At 49.9% G+C, this 13,640-nt stretch overlaps 1 protein-coding gene across 2 annotated transcripts in view; it reads right to left on the minus strand.

Moving 5' to 3' along the window:
- Window positions 1-6,334: 6,334 nt before the first annotated feature.
- The window catches only part of FAM167A (family with sequence similarity 167 member A), a 38,887-nt gene continuing 31,581 nt past the window's right edge, over window positions 6,335-13,640 (minus strand). The window contains exon 5 of one of the 2 annotated variants that reach the window (XM_047761500.1): window positions 6,335-9,306. In XM_047761500.1, coding sequence (XP_047617456.1) covers window positions 9,043-9,306 — 264 coding nt within the window. In that variant the 3' untranslated portion in view covers window positions 6,335-9,042. The remainder of the gene's footprint in view (window positions 9,307-13,640) is intronic. The other variant, XM_047761501.1, reaches the window with a different exon arrangement.

A 13,640-nucleotide genomic window follows, 5' to 3' on the forward strand; every position in this document is an offset into this window, starting at 1 on the left:
GGGTGGGTACAAGAGATGACATTTTGTGTCACTTTGTCTCCTGCAGGAAGTGGGCAGTGGGGGCCCCCTTGTGCCCTGTGTCCAGCCCCTAGACTCTCTGGGCTTTCCATGCATGCCTCCTTCCCAGGGCTGAACTCTGGTCCTTTCATGGCTCTTCCCGCACCTGGAGCAGGCAACCAGAAAGGGTGATAGAGCACTAGAAATCAGGCCTGTTCCAGCAGGGTGGGGGCAGTGGCTGGGGGGTGACTGGCAGGTCCTCTGGCTGCTGGGCCTCGATCTTCCCCTGTCCCTGAATCTCAAACTCAGGAGCTGGATTCCTGGGGCCTGTTCTAAGAATCAACCAGGACATCATAAAAAGGTGGGGGGACACTGTACAGGAAGGAAAGGCTGTGTCATGGCCTCGGCTTTTTGGGGCCACCTCCTCCCTCCTTTTGCTTTTCTTTGCAGGCTGCCTTCTTTCTTTCTTGGCCTTCTCCTCCTTCTCCCCCTCCCTCCCGCTTCCTCTTTTCTTGCACCTTCTGTTCTCTGTGTGGTCAAGTAAGGACAGCAGAGCCCCGAGCAGACTTGCAGGAATTCTGTGCCTTTTACCAAAAGACTAAAGTGTGGCCACCAATCTCTGGTGGCCACGAGGGGCAGCGGGACACTCAGCACAGGATGTGCCAGTGTGACTCCTCGGGAGAAAGAAGCAGGCATGTCTCAGTCTGGCCCAGACATCTCTGCAGGCAAAGGCCGAATCTTCTGCTTGTTTGGTGTTGCACCTCATCAGTAAAAAGATGTGCACATATCCCCCTGACAGATGTACACTTCCTGTGACATATGCTGCACCAGCATATCAAGCACATTTAGAGCATATTAAAAGCAGGCAGTAAGAGATTAAAAATACTAATAGAAGTTCCCATCTTTTCCTCTCACACCCGACTGCCTCCCCTGAGCACTCCCCAGTGCCTGGACCACATGCCTAAGTCTGCTGGCCTGGGGCTACAGGCAATGGGCTTTGCACAAGGGCCGATGGGGATTGATGCTCTGTTCACACACGCTGCAGTCTCCTGGGCACTTCCTCACCCCTGGGAGGTCTGTTTGCGCCTGAGACTTGCTGCAGCCAAAGAAATGTGAGCAAAGTCACTTCTGGGTGATGCTATGAGAGCCAGGAATGGAGGAAGAGTGGGGAGGAAGAGGAAAACCAGGTGTCTTAGTTGGCTGGGGCAGCTCTGCCAAGTTTCACAGGCTGATGGCCTTAGTAACAGGTGTGGATGTTCTCACAGCTCTGGAGGCTGGGGGATGGAGGTTGAGGTGTCAGCAGCATTGGTTTCTCCTGGGACCTCCCTCCTTGGCGTGTAGACGGCCGCCTTCTCACCGTGTCCTCACACGGTCTTCCCTCGGTGTGTCTGTGTCCTAATTTCTCCTTATAAGGACACTGGTCATGTGCCGTTAGGACCCACTCTAATAACCTCATTTTACCTTAATCTCCTCTTGAAAGGCCCTATCTCCACATACAGTCACATTCTGAGGTCCTGGGGGCCAGGGCTGCAACATTTGAATTTTGAGGAGATAACAGTTTAGCTCACAACAGCATGTGAAGCTGTTATTTCCCAGTGGTGGCGTCTGGCAGAGAGAGAGGCAGATGTGACACCGCTTTGAGAATCACTCATATAGGGGCTGCCAGAAGCCCACAGGGACGCCTGCTGAGCTTCCTGGAAGCCAGCGCAGTTTCAGGACGAGCTTGGATCAGCAGCCTCCCTGTCTTCCAGTGGTTCTGTAAGACTTGGGGCCCTGGGTCAGGTCCTCCACAGCCGCCCACACTTCCCCTCCCTGCCCACACTGCCTGGTGCGACGGGACAGGCAGACAGTACAGTGCTCTGCCCCCAGCCCTGTGCTGCCCCAGGGGGCACCCTTCCGGGTGAAGCTCGAGGGGCAGTGGTGGTTCCCCGGGTGGGCCCGCGGGGAGGGGAATCTCTCGGAGGGAGGCAGAGTCCCTTGGCACTCTGGATGTACACCAGCAAGGGGTCCTGTCTCAGGCTTCAGATGTCCCTGGGTGGAGTAGGGGGCAGGAAGAAGAGCCGTCAAGGGCCCCCTGTTTGACAAAGTGGTTTAGGAAAGAAATACACTCTGATTCTGCAGAGCTGAGCCACACCTTGCTGGATTAAGTCCCAAAGAATTTCCATCCCCTCCCAGTGCCTGTCCCTGCTGGTCTGGAAATGTCCCTAGTGGACTTATCTCCTGCAGGGGAGTGTGGGTGACAGCCAGCCACAGCTCTCCAACATCTGAGGTTTCTCTTCCTGAATCAGTTTCCTTCGGAGACCGCCTTGCTGTCTCCACTGCTGTTTGCTTTGAGCCTCTGAACAGGGAACTTGAAAATAGCCTCATCTGAAACCTCCAGTGTGTCTGGGTGGTTCCCATCAGATAGGCTTATACATGGTTGTACTTGGCCTCCATATCCTGGCAGGGCCACCTTCGGCCACACTGCTGTTCTCCTCCAGCCCTTCCCCAGCCATCACGACCACAGACTTGGGGCTTCGACAGGGAGAATTAGGAAGGGGGAGAAGCTCTGCTCTCCTGAGATGCCCAAGGGAAGGCTGTCAACACTGCTCAGAAGCCCCTTTCTGTATAAGACGGATAAGATCTGAGGGAGGCTCTGGCAGCTGAGGTTTTGACTGACGTCACCAGCCCATGAGGCACAACTTAGTGGGGGCCAGAGGGCAGCTAAGGTAGCATCAGGCTGTGTTTCTGAAGGAATAAGCCGCACCATCCCCTAACGTCACATCTCCTGTCCCCTCCTCTGATCAACACCTTCTCTTCAGTCTTTCTCCTGCCACTCCAGCGAGTCTCAGATGGCACTGAGACCTCCACCTGTGGACCCTACCACTCTCGCACTACTGACGCCTATGTCCCCATGTCCCCTCTTCCCACCTTACTCAGTTTGGATTCCTTTGTTCAATACTATGATGGCTCGGAGTTCCTGCTGTGGCTCAGTGGGTTAAGAACCTGACTAATATCCATGAGGAAGAGGTTCAATCCCTGGCCTTGCTCAGCAGGTTAAGGATCTGGCGTTGCCATGAGCTGTGGTGTAGGTTGAAGACTCGACTTGGATCCTGCGTTGCTGTGGCTCTGGCGTAGTTCGGCAGCTGCAGCTCTGATTCGCCCCCTAGCCTGGGAACCTCCATATGCTGCAGGTGTGGCCATTAAATTGAAAAAATAAGATAAAATAAAAATAACGCTACAACTGCTCCTTTGTAAAACACTTTACCTTTTGCTTCCTTGCCCTCGTCCTCGTCCTCCCTGGTCCCTGGCTCCCTCCGCTCCCACTACCTGCCTGCCCTGGGTCCTGCACTGTGGCATGCAATGGCATGCAACCGTCTCTGGAGAAAAACTCCACTCCACCACAGTCACTGGATTTGCATCCCACTAGATGACCACAAGCCTCAAACGGGCAGCCAACACTGCCAGATAATTTGACTACCCTTCCTAATAAATTAACATGCCCTTTTGCTGAGCTAATTATGTCAAAACTTCTTTCTCCTCAAACCTCTGACATTCCACCCTCTCCAAGTCACACTCCTACTTCACAGAGAAAATAGGGAGGATCCAAAATGGGATGCTCCTCTTCTTCCCACCAGAGGTTCCCTGACCCAAGCATCGCCCCAGCATCCCCCTCCCGCAACACGGGAAAGAGCGTCTTTGCCTCTCCCCCAGCCCAGCCTCCCCACTGACACCCCTACTCCCCCGTCCCCCTTGAGAACTTCACTGCTACAATTACTTTCTTCTCTCTCATGCCACCAATTGCTCCCTCCCCAACAGATAATTCCTATGGGCACACCTTAGATGCCAGCACTTTTATGACGCATTTCTATCATGATACATTGTTGATATACAAAGCCACTCTATTATAAACTGTTATGAGGAAGCCCAAAGTTATTTCCCTGACTTGATGTCTTTGTCCAGCTCCTTTTTCTCTGCTCCTTTTACAGCAAACTGACTTGAAAGAGTCAATTCCTCCACTTTGCATTTTCTTCTCACCCCACGCTTATTGGACTTCTGTCCCTCCCCTGGACTGAAAGGGCTCTTCCTGCTGTAATAAATGACGGGTGATCTCCGTCTCGCCTGAAACCTCTTTGTAATCTGTCTGCCTCTTCCTCAATTTCTCAGCAGCATTTGATACTGACAATCCTCTCCTTGCAATGTTTTCTTCTTTAAGGCTCCCTGATAACCCTTCATCTGGTTTTCCTTGTACTTTACTAGCTGTTCTTTCTAAGTCTCCTCTGACTGTTCTTCCTTCTCTACCAGACCTCCAGGTATTGGGGTCCCTGGGATGCTGTACTTAGTCGCCTCTTCTTGTGTTTACACTTTCTTCCTAGAAGAATTTATCCAGAGACGGTGCTTTTACTATCACCCAGACACAAAAATCCCAGACTTCCAAATTTATGTCTCTAACATTGGCTTTTCCCTGAAGTCCCGGTCCTTATAACCAATCACCTACTCGCTCCCGCCTTGGAGGTCAAATAGACACTGACATATAACACGGCTGAGATGGCTGTTGATGCTGCCCATCTCCCCGACTCGTGGTCCCCTGAAACTGTCTGCAGCTTAGTAAATGACACCTCCCCATCCAGCTGCTGGCCAAAGGGCCATCCTTAAGTCTCCAGTTCCTCCACCCTCCACATCCAAGCTACCAGGGGGCTCTGTTGGTTTACCTCCAAAGTAGCCAGGTATATGTTCCGAAGTAAATTCCAAATCAGACGATTTGCCACCCTGTCAACAGCTGCTATGTGCATGCATCCAAGTCACTTTCACGTCCACTGATTCCTCCTGCGGATGCCACGCCTGTCCCACTCCCTCTTTACTTTCTACATAGATCTTGGTAACACTTAAATCAGATCAGACATCACTATCCGACATGAAGACCTCAAACAATTCCACAATAACCCCAGTATAACCCAGATTCCTCACTCTGACCTACAAGGCTGACCCCACTCCAGCCACACTGCCTACCACCCTCCCTCCTGCCTCGGAATTAGGGTCCTGCTTTTCTCTCTGGAACACTTTTTTTTCCTGTATCTTTGCAGGGCTGCAGTGTCTGTTAAAATAGCACCCTCGAGGAGAAGCCTTTCCTGCCACGTGGTAAAAGCAGCCCCCTCCCTCACAATGACACGGTGGTCACATTTAATTTTCTCTGTGGCACTTAAAGATATTTAACTTATTTGGAGGCCAAATTAGAGTCATTTCCCTTTGGGCTGAAAAAGGGTTCGTGTGGTCCCATCTGCAGGGCTAGAAAGGCCCAATGGCTTCTGGAGCACCCTTTGAACCACAAGGCCAAGGGTGATGGCAAATCTCCAAGTGCCCATCCCCCCCTCCGCGCCCCCCCCCCCACCCCCGGGCTCAAACACCCTACTCCATGTGGCCAATTCATACTGGGTGCCCTTTGCAGGAACTGGATCCTAGTTACTCATTTGCTTAGTGTGGGCAGATGATAGTCTCAAGGGACAGGCAGAGTGCTTCTCTTCAGCTGTTCTGTCCACAAAATGGAACTGCTAACACCTACTCTGACCTGCAGACATGGGGCTCTCCTGGGAACGACGGATAGAAGCTGTTCAAGGCATGCCTTCCCCAAGTCTGCTTTGTTCCTTTGAAGGTTTCTCCAAGTGTCTGTGAACCACATGTGTTGGTCTCCTGGGGCATTTGTGAAAAATGTCAGAGCTTCACACCAAACCCCCTGGGATGGGGGTTGGGGGAGCCCAGGAATTTCCTGGGAACTTGCATGTGCAGCTGACACCCCAGATGATCCTCATGCAGATTCATTTTGAAGACGGGGCTGCCTGAGAGGCTGAAAAAGTTTACCACGAGTTCTCTGTAGGGCACAGGAATGCCAAGGACTTGGATGATGGAGCTGTGATTTGAAATACATGTCCTGTGGGTCTGCTGTCCAGCAGTGCTCTGAGTTTGACCCAAATATTCTGAATCTGATCAGAGTTACCTTTGGAAGAGGCTACTGTAGGAGAGAGTGGATTTGCTTTGGCTCTGGCCTTGCTCAAATTCACACATAATGGCTGCATCTCTACATTTTGCATCTTGAGCTTGCAGAGCGAGGGAAAGTTCCTGACTGATGGCAAGACCACCAGGCCTTCCCCCCTTGGAGGAAGGTCCCATGAGGTGAGGGGGGGGGCTCTTCTTCCACCTCTTCCCTCCATCCTCCCCCCTCCTCCCTGCCTCCTCCCTTCCCACTCTTCCTCTCTCTTTCCTTTTCTCTCTCTCTCTCTCTTTCTTTCTATTCAGTGCTTGGCGCTATGTGTGCTGTAGCAGGAATAAGATCAAAGGAAGCACATTTCTCCTCGTAATAAATGTCTTCTTTTGAAGCAATTTTTATTTCACTTTTTCTACAGCAATATAGAAACAAATAATCATAAAAAATAAAATTATAAACTGTCCATCAATTATATAATAGCACTTGGTATTGCTACAGGGAGGACGTTGGGGCTGGGTCAGGCCATCCCAAGCCTGCCTGGGCTCCCAGGAGCCCACAAAGGCCTCAGACTTCACCCCACTTGGCAGCTTCAACAGAGACTTCGTGTTTTACACCCAGAGCTCCTTAGGAGACGCACAGAGACGGGTAGATAATGAGTAAAACTGCAACAGTGTCCCATATGTGTGGTAAGCCAGAAGGTTGCCCTGGGGAGCTGGTGATGCCGCTTAGGCTGTGACTGTCCCAAATGTGTCTTGACCCACACGAGTCGGGGACTTCACAAAGCTGAACTGACCTGGTTTGTTCACCGTGTTAGTTCGCAGCTGAACTGAACTGTGTTCACCATGGAAATAAGGATGTGAAAAGACACTGGACAATGAGTAAGAAAACACATCTGTCTTTTCCCCCCACTTCTCTTCTTGACCCCCTCTTGCCTTATCCCCAAAATAAAATTCTCCTGGGATGAACTAAGCAAAATGACCAAGACAGCGACACCCCTCCAAAAAGTGTATGCCTTGATCTCAGAGAACAAAGAAAGGAATCACTGGACTCACTGAGCAACGGCATTGCCCGGTTGCGTTGATAGAATTCAACCAAGTCACTCAGCTTTGGTTGGACCCAGCTTTTTCAGTTACTGTAATGACTGATTTTTAGAAAGAAAAATAATCAGTGTGGCCTTTTTTCAGAATATGGAACAGGCTTGCCTGTGCGGGTTCAAGTGAGTCTCTGCAGAGTGAGTGTGCGTGTGTGCACGGCAGCCAATACCCGAGGATCCAGGACTCTTCTGGAAGAAGCCTGGCAGGCAGGCCCCTGTAAGACCTGGGAGGGCTTGTCCAAAATCCCTGAGGAGACACAGTGCTGGGCAGAGAAGTCTGCCTCCTTCCCCCAGGAACAGGCCTGACAGGTCTGGGCTTCCACTGAGGCCTCCTGGGCCTCAGACTTCTGCCACTGCTCAGAGTCAGGGCAAAAACAGATCTCGGGAATGTGGTTATACCGTCTTTGAAATCACAAGGAAACACCAACTTCTTTTCTAACTAGGAACCAATCATTTACAAACTCCCACTCCTGGCCTACAAGAGAAAGGCAAGCTTTCCCCAGCGTGGGTCATGGTGTGTGTGTGCGCGTGTGCGTGCGTGTGTGCCCATGGGCCCCAGTGAAATGATACAGGAAGACAAAGCAGGAAAGACAAAGCAACAGGACACCTCACTTTGATGGTGAATCCTGGCAGCAGTAGGAAGTGTAACTTGGGAGATGACAGGGCTGAGTGAGGTGGAGAGTAGATGGGTTAGTGGTTTGTGAGCAAAGCGTCAGTACCATCTTTGGAGTTCAAGTTCATTGACATGTGATTGGTGTAGGCATTATTGATGATGATTTAATATACCAATATTCTATAGCCGCTAAAGAGCTCTGGAACCTGAGGGAGGCCATGTTCCTTCCCTGGCCTCACTCTTTTGTGAACCAGAGGGCTGGACTAGATGGATCAAAGGTCAATCCCCTGGCAGGTAGTGTGCCACCGGCCTAACTTCCTAACCCGTCGAGGCCTCAGCCCTCACTTTACTGATCCTTACCCTTGTCTTGTGGGAGAAGCTTGTAAAACCAAACCCTGAACCTCTGCACTGGACCTACCCACTGGCTCTGCCATTTGGACAAAAATCAAACAGTTATTAACAAGTTAGCAACAGATTAGTAACAGTCTGTCTGATTCAATTAAAATTAGTTGTTTAAGTCAGGCACAGAATCTCAGAGGCGGCTCAGGGCAAGCCTCTGGGGAGGGCACGGAGGTGGCAGAGGTGACATCAGAATCCATAGGAGGCCTCTGCTGGCTTCTGTGAGATTCTGTTATAGGGAAATCCACTCCTGGGCACTCCCTGGGGTTGTGGGGTGGTGGCAGAGGGCTCTTTGGAGGTTGGGATTGGTGTAAGCGGCCAGGGCGGGCAGCAGGGTGTAGCCATGCCTGCCCCATGCTGGCTACACTGGTGTGCTGGGCACAAACTGGAAACAACTTACCTACCCCACACCCGCAGGGCCAAGGTCGATGACCTCACCAGGACCCTGGCTGTGGCTGTGGCCTGGCTCCCCCACCCCAGCAACCATGTTAGTCCTTTCCTGATGGGCCCCTGTCGAGGTGACTGAGTCACCACTTAGGGTCAATGCAAGCCAGTACTCAGAGGCCAGCACCAGAGAGATGGCAAGACTGACATATCTGATCACCTCTCCACTGGGGTTCGGTGCCCTCGGGGAAGCCTTCTGCAAGAATCACAGCGTTGGGGGCCCCCTTTGGGTTCCCAGGTCATAGCACCAGTGATTCTAGAAAACAGGGATGTGGGTGAGGGGAGGATGAGACGTGTCTGCTGGGGACAAGGTCTCAGTGAACATCGGATGGAGTGGCCCTTCTGCAGGACTCTTTGGGTATTAAGCCAGGGCCAGGCATAGGGACGCTGGCAGCAGACGTGCCCCGAGAGCACCTGCCACAGGTCCCGGGGAAGCCCTGCCTCCGGGAGACACACTCGGGTAGTTGGACCTCAGCTCCCTTCCCGCATCTCCCACCCGCCCCCTCGTTCTGGCTTCACCGCCCCTTCTAGGGCTTCTCAGCACAAAGAAAACCTTCGCGAGTTGATGTTCATCTTGGTGACCCCAATAAGCTTGAGTGGTGCTGAGAGACTGAAGGAGGAGGCGAGCGGGGCGTCGCAGAAGAGGTCGGACAACTCGTCCCGCTCTTCCAGCTCGTAGGTGGCGTCGTTGAGCATCCGCCGGTGGAGGTCGCAGGTCTGCTCGATCTTCAGCTTGTGGATGTCACTGCGCAAGCGCATCAGCTGCCGCGCCAGCTGCTGGTCCTGCAGACGCATCTCCGTCTGGAAAGGAAGAGAGGGAGGCGTCAGCACCGAGATGGGTGGCAGGCTCTACAGTCCCCGACCAGCCACAGCTGTTACTAGGGACCTAATGAATGGCTTGCATCGTCTTTTGGGGTCCACCCAGAGACAGTAGCACATTCCCAGGTCGGGGAGGTGAAAAGATAAAGAGAGGAGGTGATAGATGAGGATGTGCTTGCCAAACAATCCTCTGTGCTAAGTTCAATACTGAGTCTGAATCTTTCTGGAAGACACACATGTCAGTCCTGGCTTAAAAGTATTTCCAGCTCAGTCTCATTGTGTGTATATATATATGGGGGGGGATATAAAGAAATGCATGGTAATGATAAATACCACGTTCAGTAGCATGGTTACCTGTGGGTGGGAAGGAGGGACTGCTATCTGGAAGATAAAAAGGTGCTTCAACCATATCAGAGATGTTTTATAGCTTATGTTGGGGGGTAGGTATGCTGTCATATTATTCTTTAAACATTAGAACTGCTGCAATATTTCTTAATAAAGTTTCAAAAGAGCCAAACATAAATGCATGCTAATATTTGTTGAATGCTTTGCTATGGACCAGGCACTGTTCTAAGTCTTCTGGGCAGTGTTAGTTAGGCCAGGCTGCCATACAGAATACCATAAATTGGGAGGCTTAAAAATAGACATTTATATCTCACAGTTCTGAAGGCTGGGAAGTCCAAGATCAAGGTGCGGGCTGATTTGATTCCTAGTTTACAGATGACCACTTTCTCATGTGATGGGGAGAGAGAGCTCTGGTCTCTTTTCTTTTTCTTAAGAAGGGCACAAATCCCGTCATGGCCTCAAAATCTAATCATCTCCCAGAGTTGCCTGTGGCCAGTGGGTTAAGGATCCGGTGTTATCACTGCAGTGGCTTAGCTTGGGTGGCTGCTGTGGCTCATCTTTGATCCCTGGCCTGGGAACTTCCACATGCTTCGAGCAGAGCCAAAAACAAACAAACAAACAAAACAACAACAACAAAAAAAGATACAACCATTGACCAGAGGGATGACTGTGTGTAAAAGTGATTCTTTCCTCACTAAATGGAAATTTGGGGATATCTACAAATGCCTTTAAAATAAATTTTTAAAAATCTGATAATTTCCCAAAGACCCCACCTCCAAATAGTGTCACATTGGGGGTTAGGGCTTCAACATATGAATGGGGGCACACAGGTTGTAATGGTATGCGAGTTAATCTTCACTATGCCTTTTGAAGCAACATCACCATCGTCATCCACAGTTTCTAGACAACGAGGCCAAAGCTTAACAAAGTCAGTTCCTGCCTCAAATCACAAAGCTCATAACTGCCAGAGCCAGGACGAGGATCCTAGACAGTCAGATTCTAGAACCCAAATCTCTGATCCCTAAGTTCTGACTCTTCAGGTCGAGATGGAGTGTGGGGGCACAGAATTGGTTCTGTGCTTAGTGACCACGTAGAAGCTTCATGATATTTTTAGTACCTCAGGGTTTTTTGTTTTGTTTTGTCTTTTTCTATTGAGAAAGAGGTGTGATAATAACTCCTTACCTGGTCTAATTACAGTGTCTAAAATTCACCTGTGTGTTAACTTTGTTAGCGCCACACAGCCAGCCCCAAGGTATCAGCATGGCAGTTTGGTTGGGTCTGGATGTGTTTCAGTGAGTTGCTGAGTATAACAGCTGTGCTGTGGCAGAGACGGGGACCACAGCTTCTGGGGTCTCCCTAAGTTCCCAGTACAGTGTTTTTCATCACTGACACTTTGTCACTGAAGTGGGTCACCAGCTGCTCCCACTTGGCTCAAGATCCAGTTCCTCCTCACCATTTACTCTGCCTCTGCTTGCAAGTGGTTAACGTTTTAGTATGTTTGTGTCTTCATGCTCGGCTGTGTTGTTTACCTGATGCTTGAGGCCAGATTGATTTAGGAAGACAAACCATGAGATCCCAGAGGGACCTTCCCCTGGCTATGCAAATGAATTCCAGCATTCTCACTTTTCTCCTATTCAGGCTTGGAATCAAGTGCATGGCAGGGCAGAAAAAGCTGCCACTTCACCAGTAAGTGTTTCATCGTTCTATTTTCTCTCTTTCATTTTTCAGTGTACTTCTACAGATCTTTTATCATGATTTTATAGATGAGAAAAAAATCAAGATAGAAAGTTTTGCTTAGGAATCAGCAAGGTATTAAATGGCAAAATTGGGATTAATGTTTATAGTGATTAGGTCATTAATGTATTTCTCAATCCTTAGGCATCACAACCCAGATGTATTGCTGATCAGCAAATGTATTGATGAAGAAAGATGCCAAATCAGCGGTGGTGGGCTTGCCATAGGGTAGTTGATGACTTGTTCATTTATTTGGATCTTCCAGCCATGCTTAGAACTGGGCTAAGTGTTGCCTAAGCCCTTCTGAAGGAGATGGGGGTCCAATTTGTTGGGAAGACAGTCCCAGCTCACACCACTTAATTTGGTCTTCTGGGAATCTGGCTTGAACCACTTCTCTTTAGGGTGTCCTGTAATTTGAAGATAGGTCTCTTTGAAAGCCAAGAACCCTATGGGTCATATTTGAACTGAGGAATTGACCTCAGGAATTGGGTCTTCAGTCTGAAAAGATCTCAAAGTTGGAGGATTTCAGTTTTGAGCAGGTTTCTGGAAGTACCTGTGAGATGCAGTTAGTAGGGATGGCTGGGGTGGGGGTAGGGGCTATTCTACGGCCAAAAATGGGTCAAAGGTCAAAGAAAAATTTATCTTTGAAAACCCATCAGAGTCAGCTAAAGGAGGGGTGATAATAAGGCACCTGTCCAGTTTCCTTGGACTGGGCAAAGCCCACCCCACCCACCCCCTGAGCTTGGAGGCATTCACCACTACATAAGAGGAAGGACACAGCTTTCAGTAGAGAAGGTCTCTCCACTTGTTGGAACCCGGGTACGGGAAGAAGCTGGGTATCCACTGTTTCCTCAGTGGTCCTCCGTTCTGAGGGCATCTCATAGCATGAGCAGCCCACCCTAAGATCACTTGGAAGACATACTTTGTTATGACTACTGTATGTAAATCAGTGATTTCACTTGATGCTCCAAGAAACAGTGTTTGTTCCAGGGCCGCAAGGAAAAATGGCAGCATTGGCCCCATTCCCACCCACTTTGCGGGCCACACAGGAATCTTCCAAGGGGGACTCCACACCTTAAACCCTAAACTGAGTCCCCGAGTAGAGGTAACCCCACTGTAATCAAGCCAAATCCTTATAGAAACACGAGTTTTCTCAACGCCCAAAGAAACCCGAGAAAATGTGCAGAGCTAAGAGGTTTCCTTTGCCAGGATTTTTTTCAAGTGTGTTAAAATACACAGAACACAAAAATATACTATCTTGTAGTGTACGGTTCCGTGGCATTAACTACGTTTACAATGCTGTGCAGCTGTCACCCCCAGCCATCTTCAGAATTCTTTTCACTTTGCAAAACTGAAACTCTGTCTCCATTAAATGATAACTCCCCGTTTCCACTCCTCCCAGTCCGGGGCCACCCCCATTCTACTTCCTGTCTGTGTGAACCTGACAACTCCAGTTATCTATCCCATGTAAGTGGAATCATTACAGTATTTTGTGACTAGCTTATTTTACTCAGCATTATGTCTTCAAGGTTCTCATTCTAGCATGTGTCAGAATTTGCTACATGCCAAATAATATTCTGTAATGTTGACTGCATAGACCACACTTTGTTTATCCACTCACCCGTGAATTGACGTCTGGGTTGCTCCCACTTCTTGGCTCTTGTGAATGATGCTGCTTTGAACCCAGGGGTAGAAGTATCTGTCTGAGTCCCTGCTTTTACTTCTTTGGGGTGTATAGTAAGAAGCGGAACGGGAATCATGTGGTAATTCTATGCTTTATTTTTTGTGGATGGGGTCACATGGTAGGTCTATGTCGTATTTTTTGAGGAACCACCGTACTGTTCTCCACACCATTTCACTGCGGCCCCTGTTTTCGCTGCAGGCAGCCCAGAGGCAGGAGGCAGCCCCTCTTCTAAGTCTCCAGGAAATCTCTAGTGACCCATGAGATTGGGATAAAGCCCTCTCACCGCAAACCACTGACACTCTCAGATACTTCTGTTCCCCGGGTTTTCCTCAGCCGCCATTCTCCCTGGTGCTTCCTCTCTTGTCCCTTCCCCCAGAGCCTCACTGGCTCTCACGCACCCCCTTGTCTCACCCAGCCAAACTTAGGAAATCGCCTCCTCCTCTTGTAGAGCAGCTTAATCACCACCTTTAGTTACTTCATTCCTCCCTTGGGGTTTCACCTTCCACCTTAAGAAACAACCAGCCTCCTTAAGAGCTGTTCTTATCTGAATTAG

This window comes from Phacochoerus africanus, chromosome 15, assembly GCF_016906955.1.
Source record: "Phacochoerus africanus isolate WHEZ1 chromosome 15, ROS_Pafr_v1, whole genome shotgun sequence".
NCBI lineage: Eukaryota > Metazoa > Chordata > Mammalia > Artiodactyla > Suidae > Phacochoerus > Phacochoerus africanus.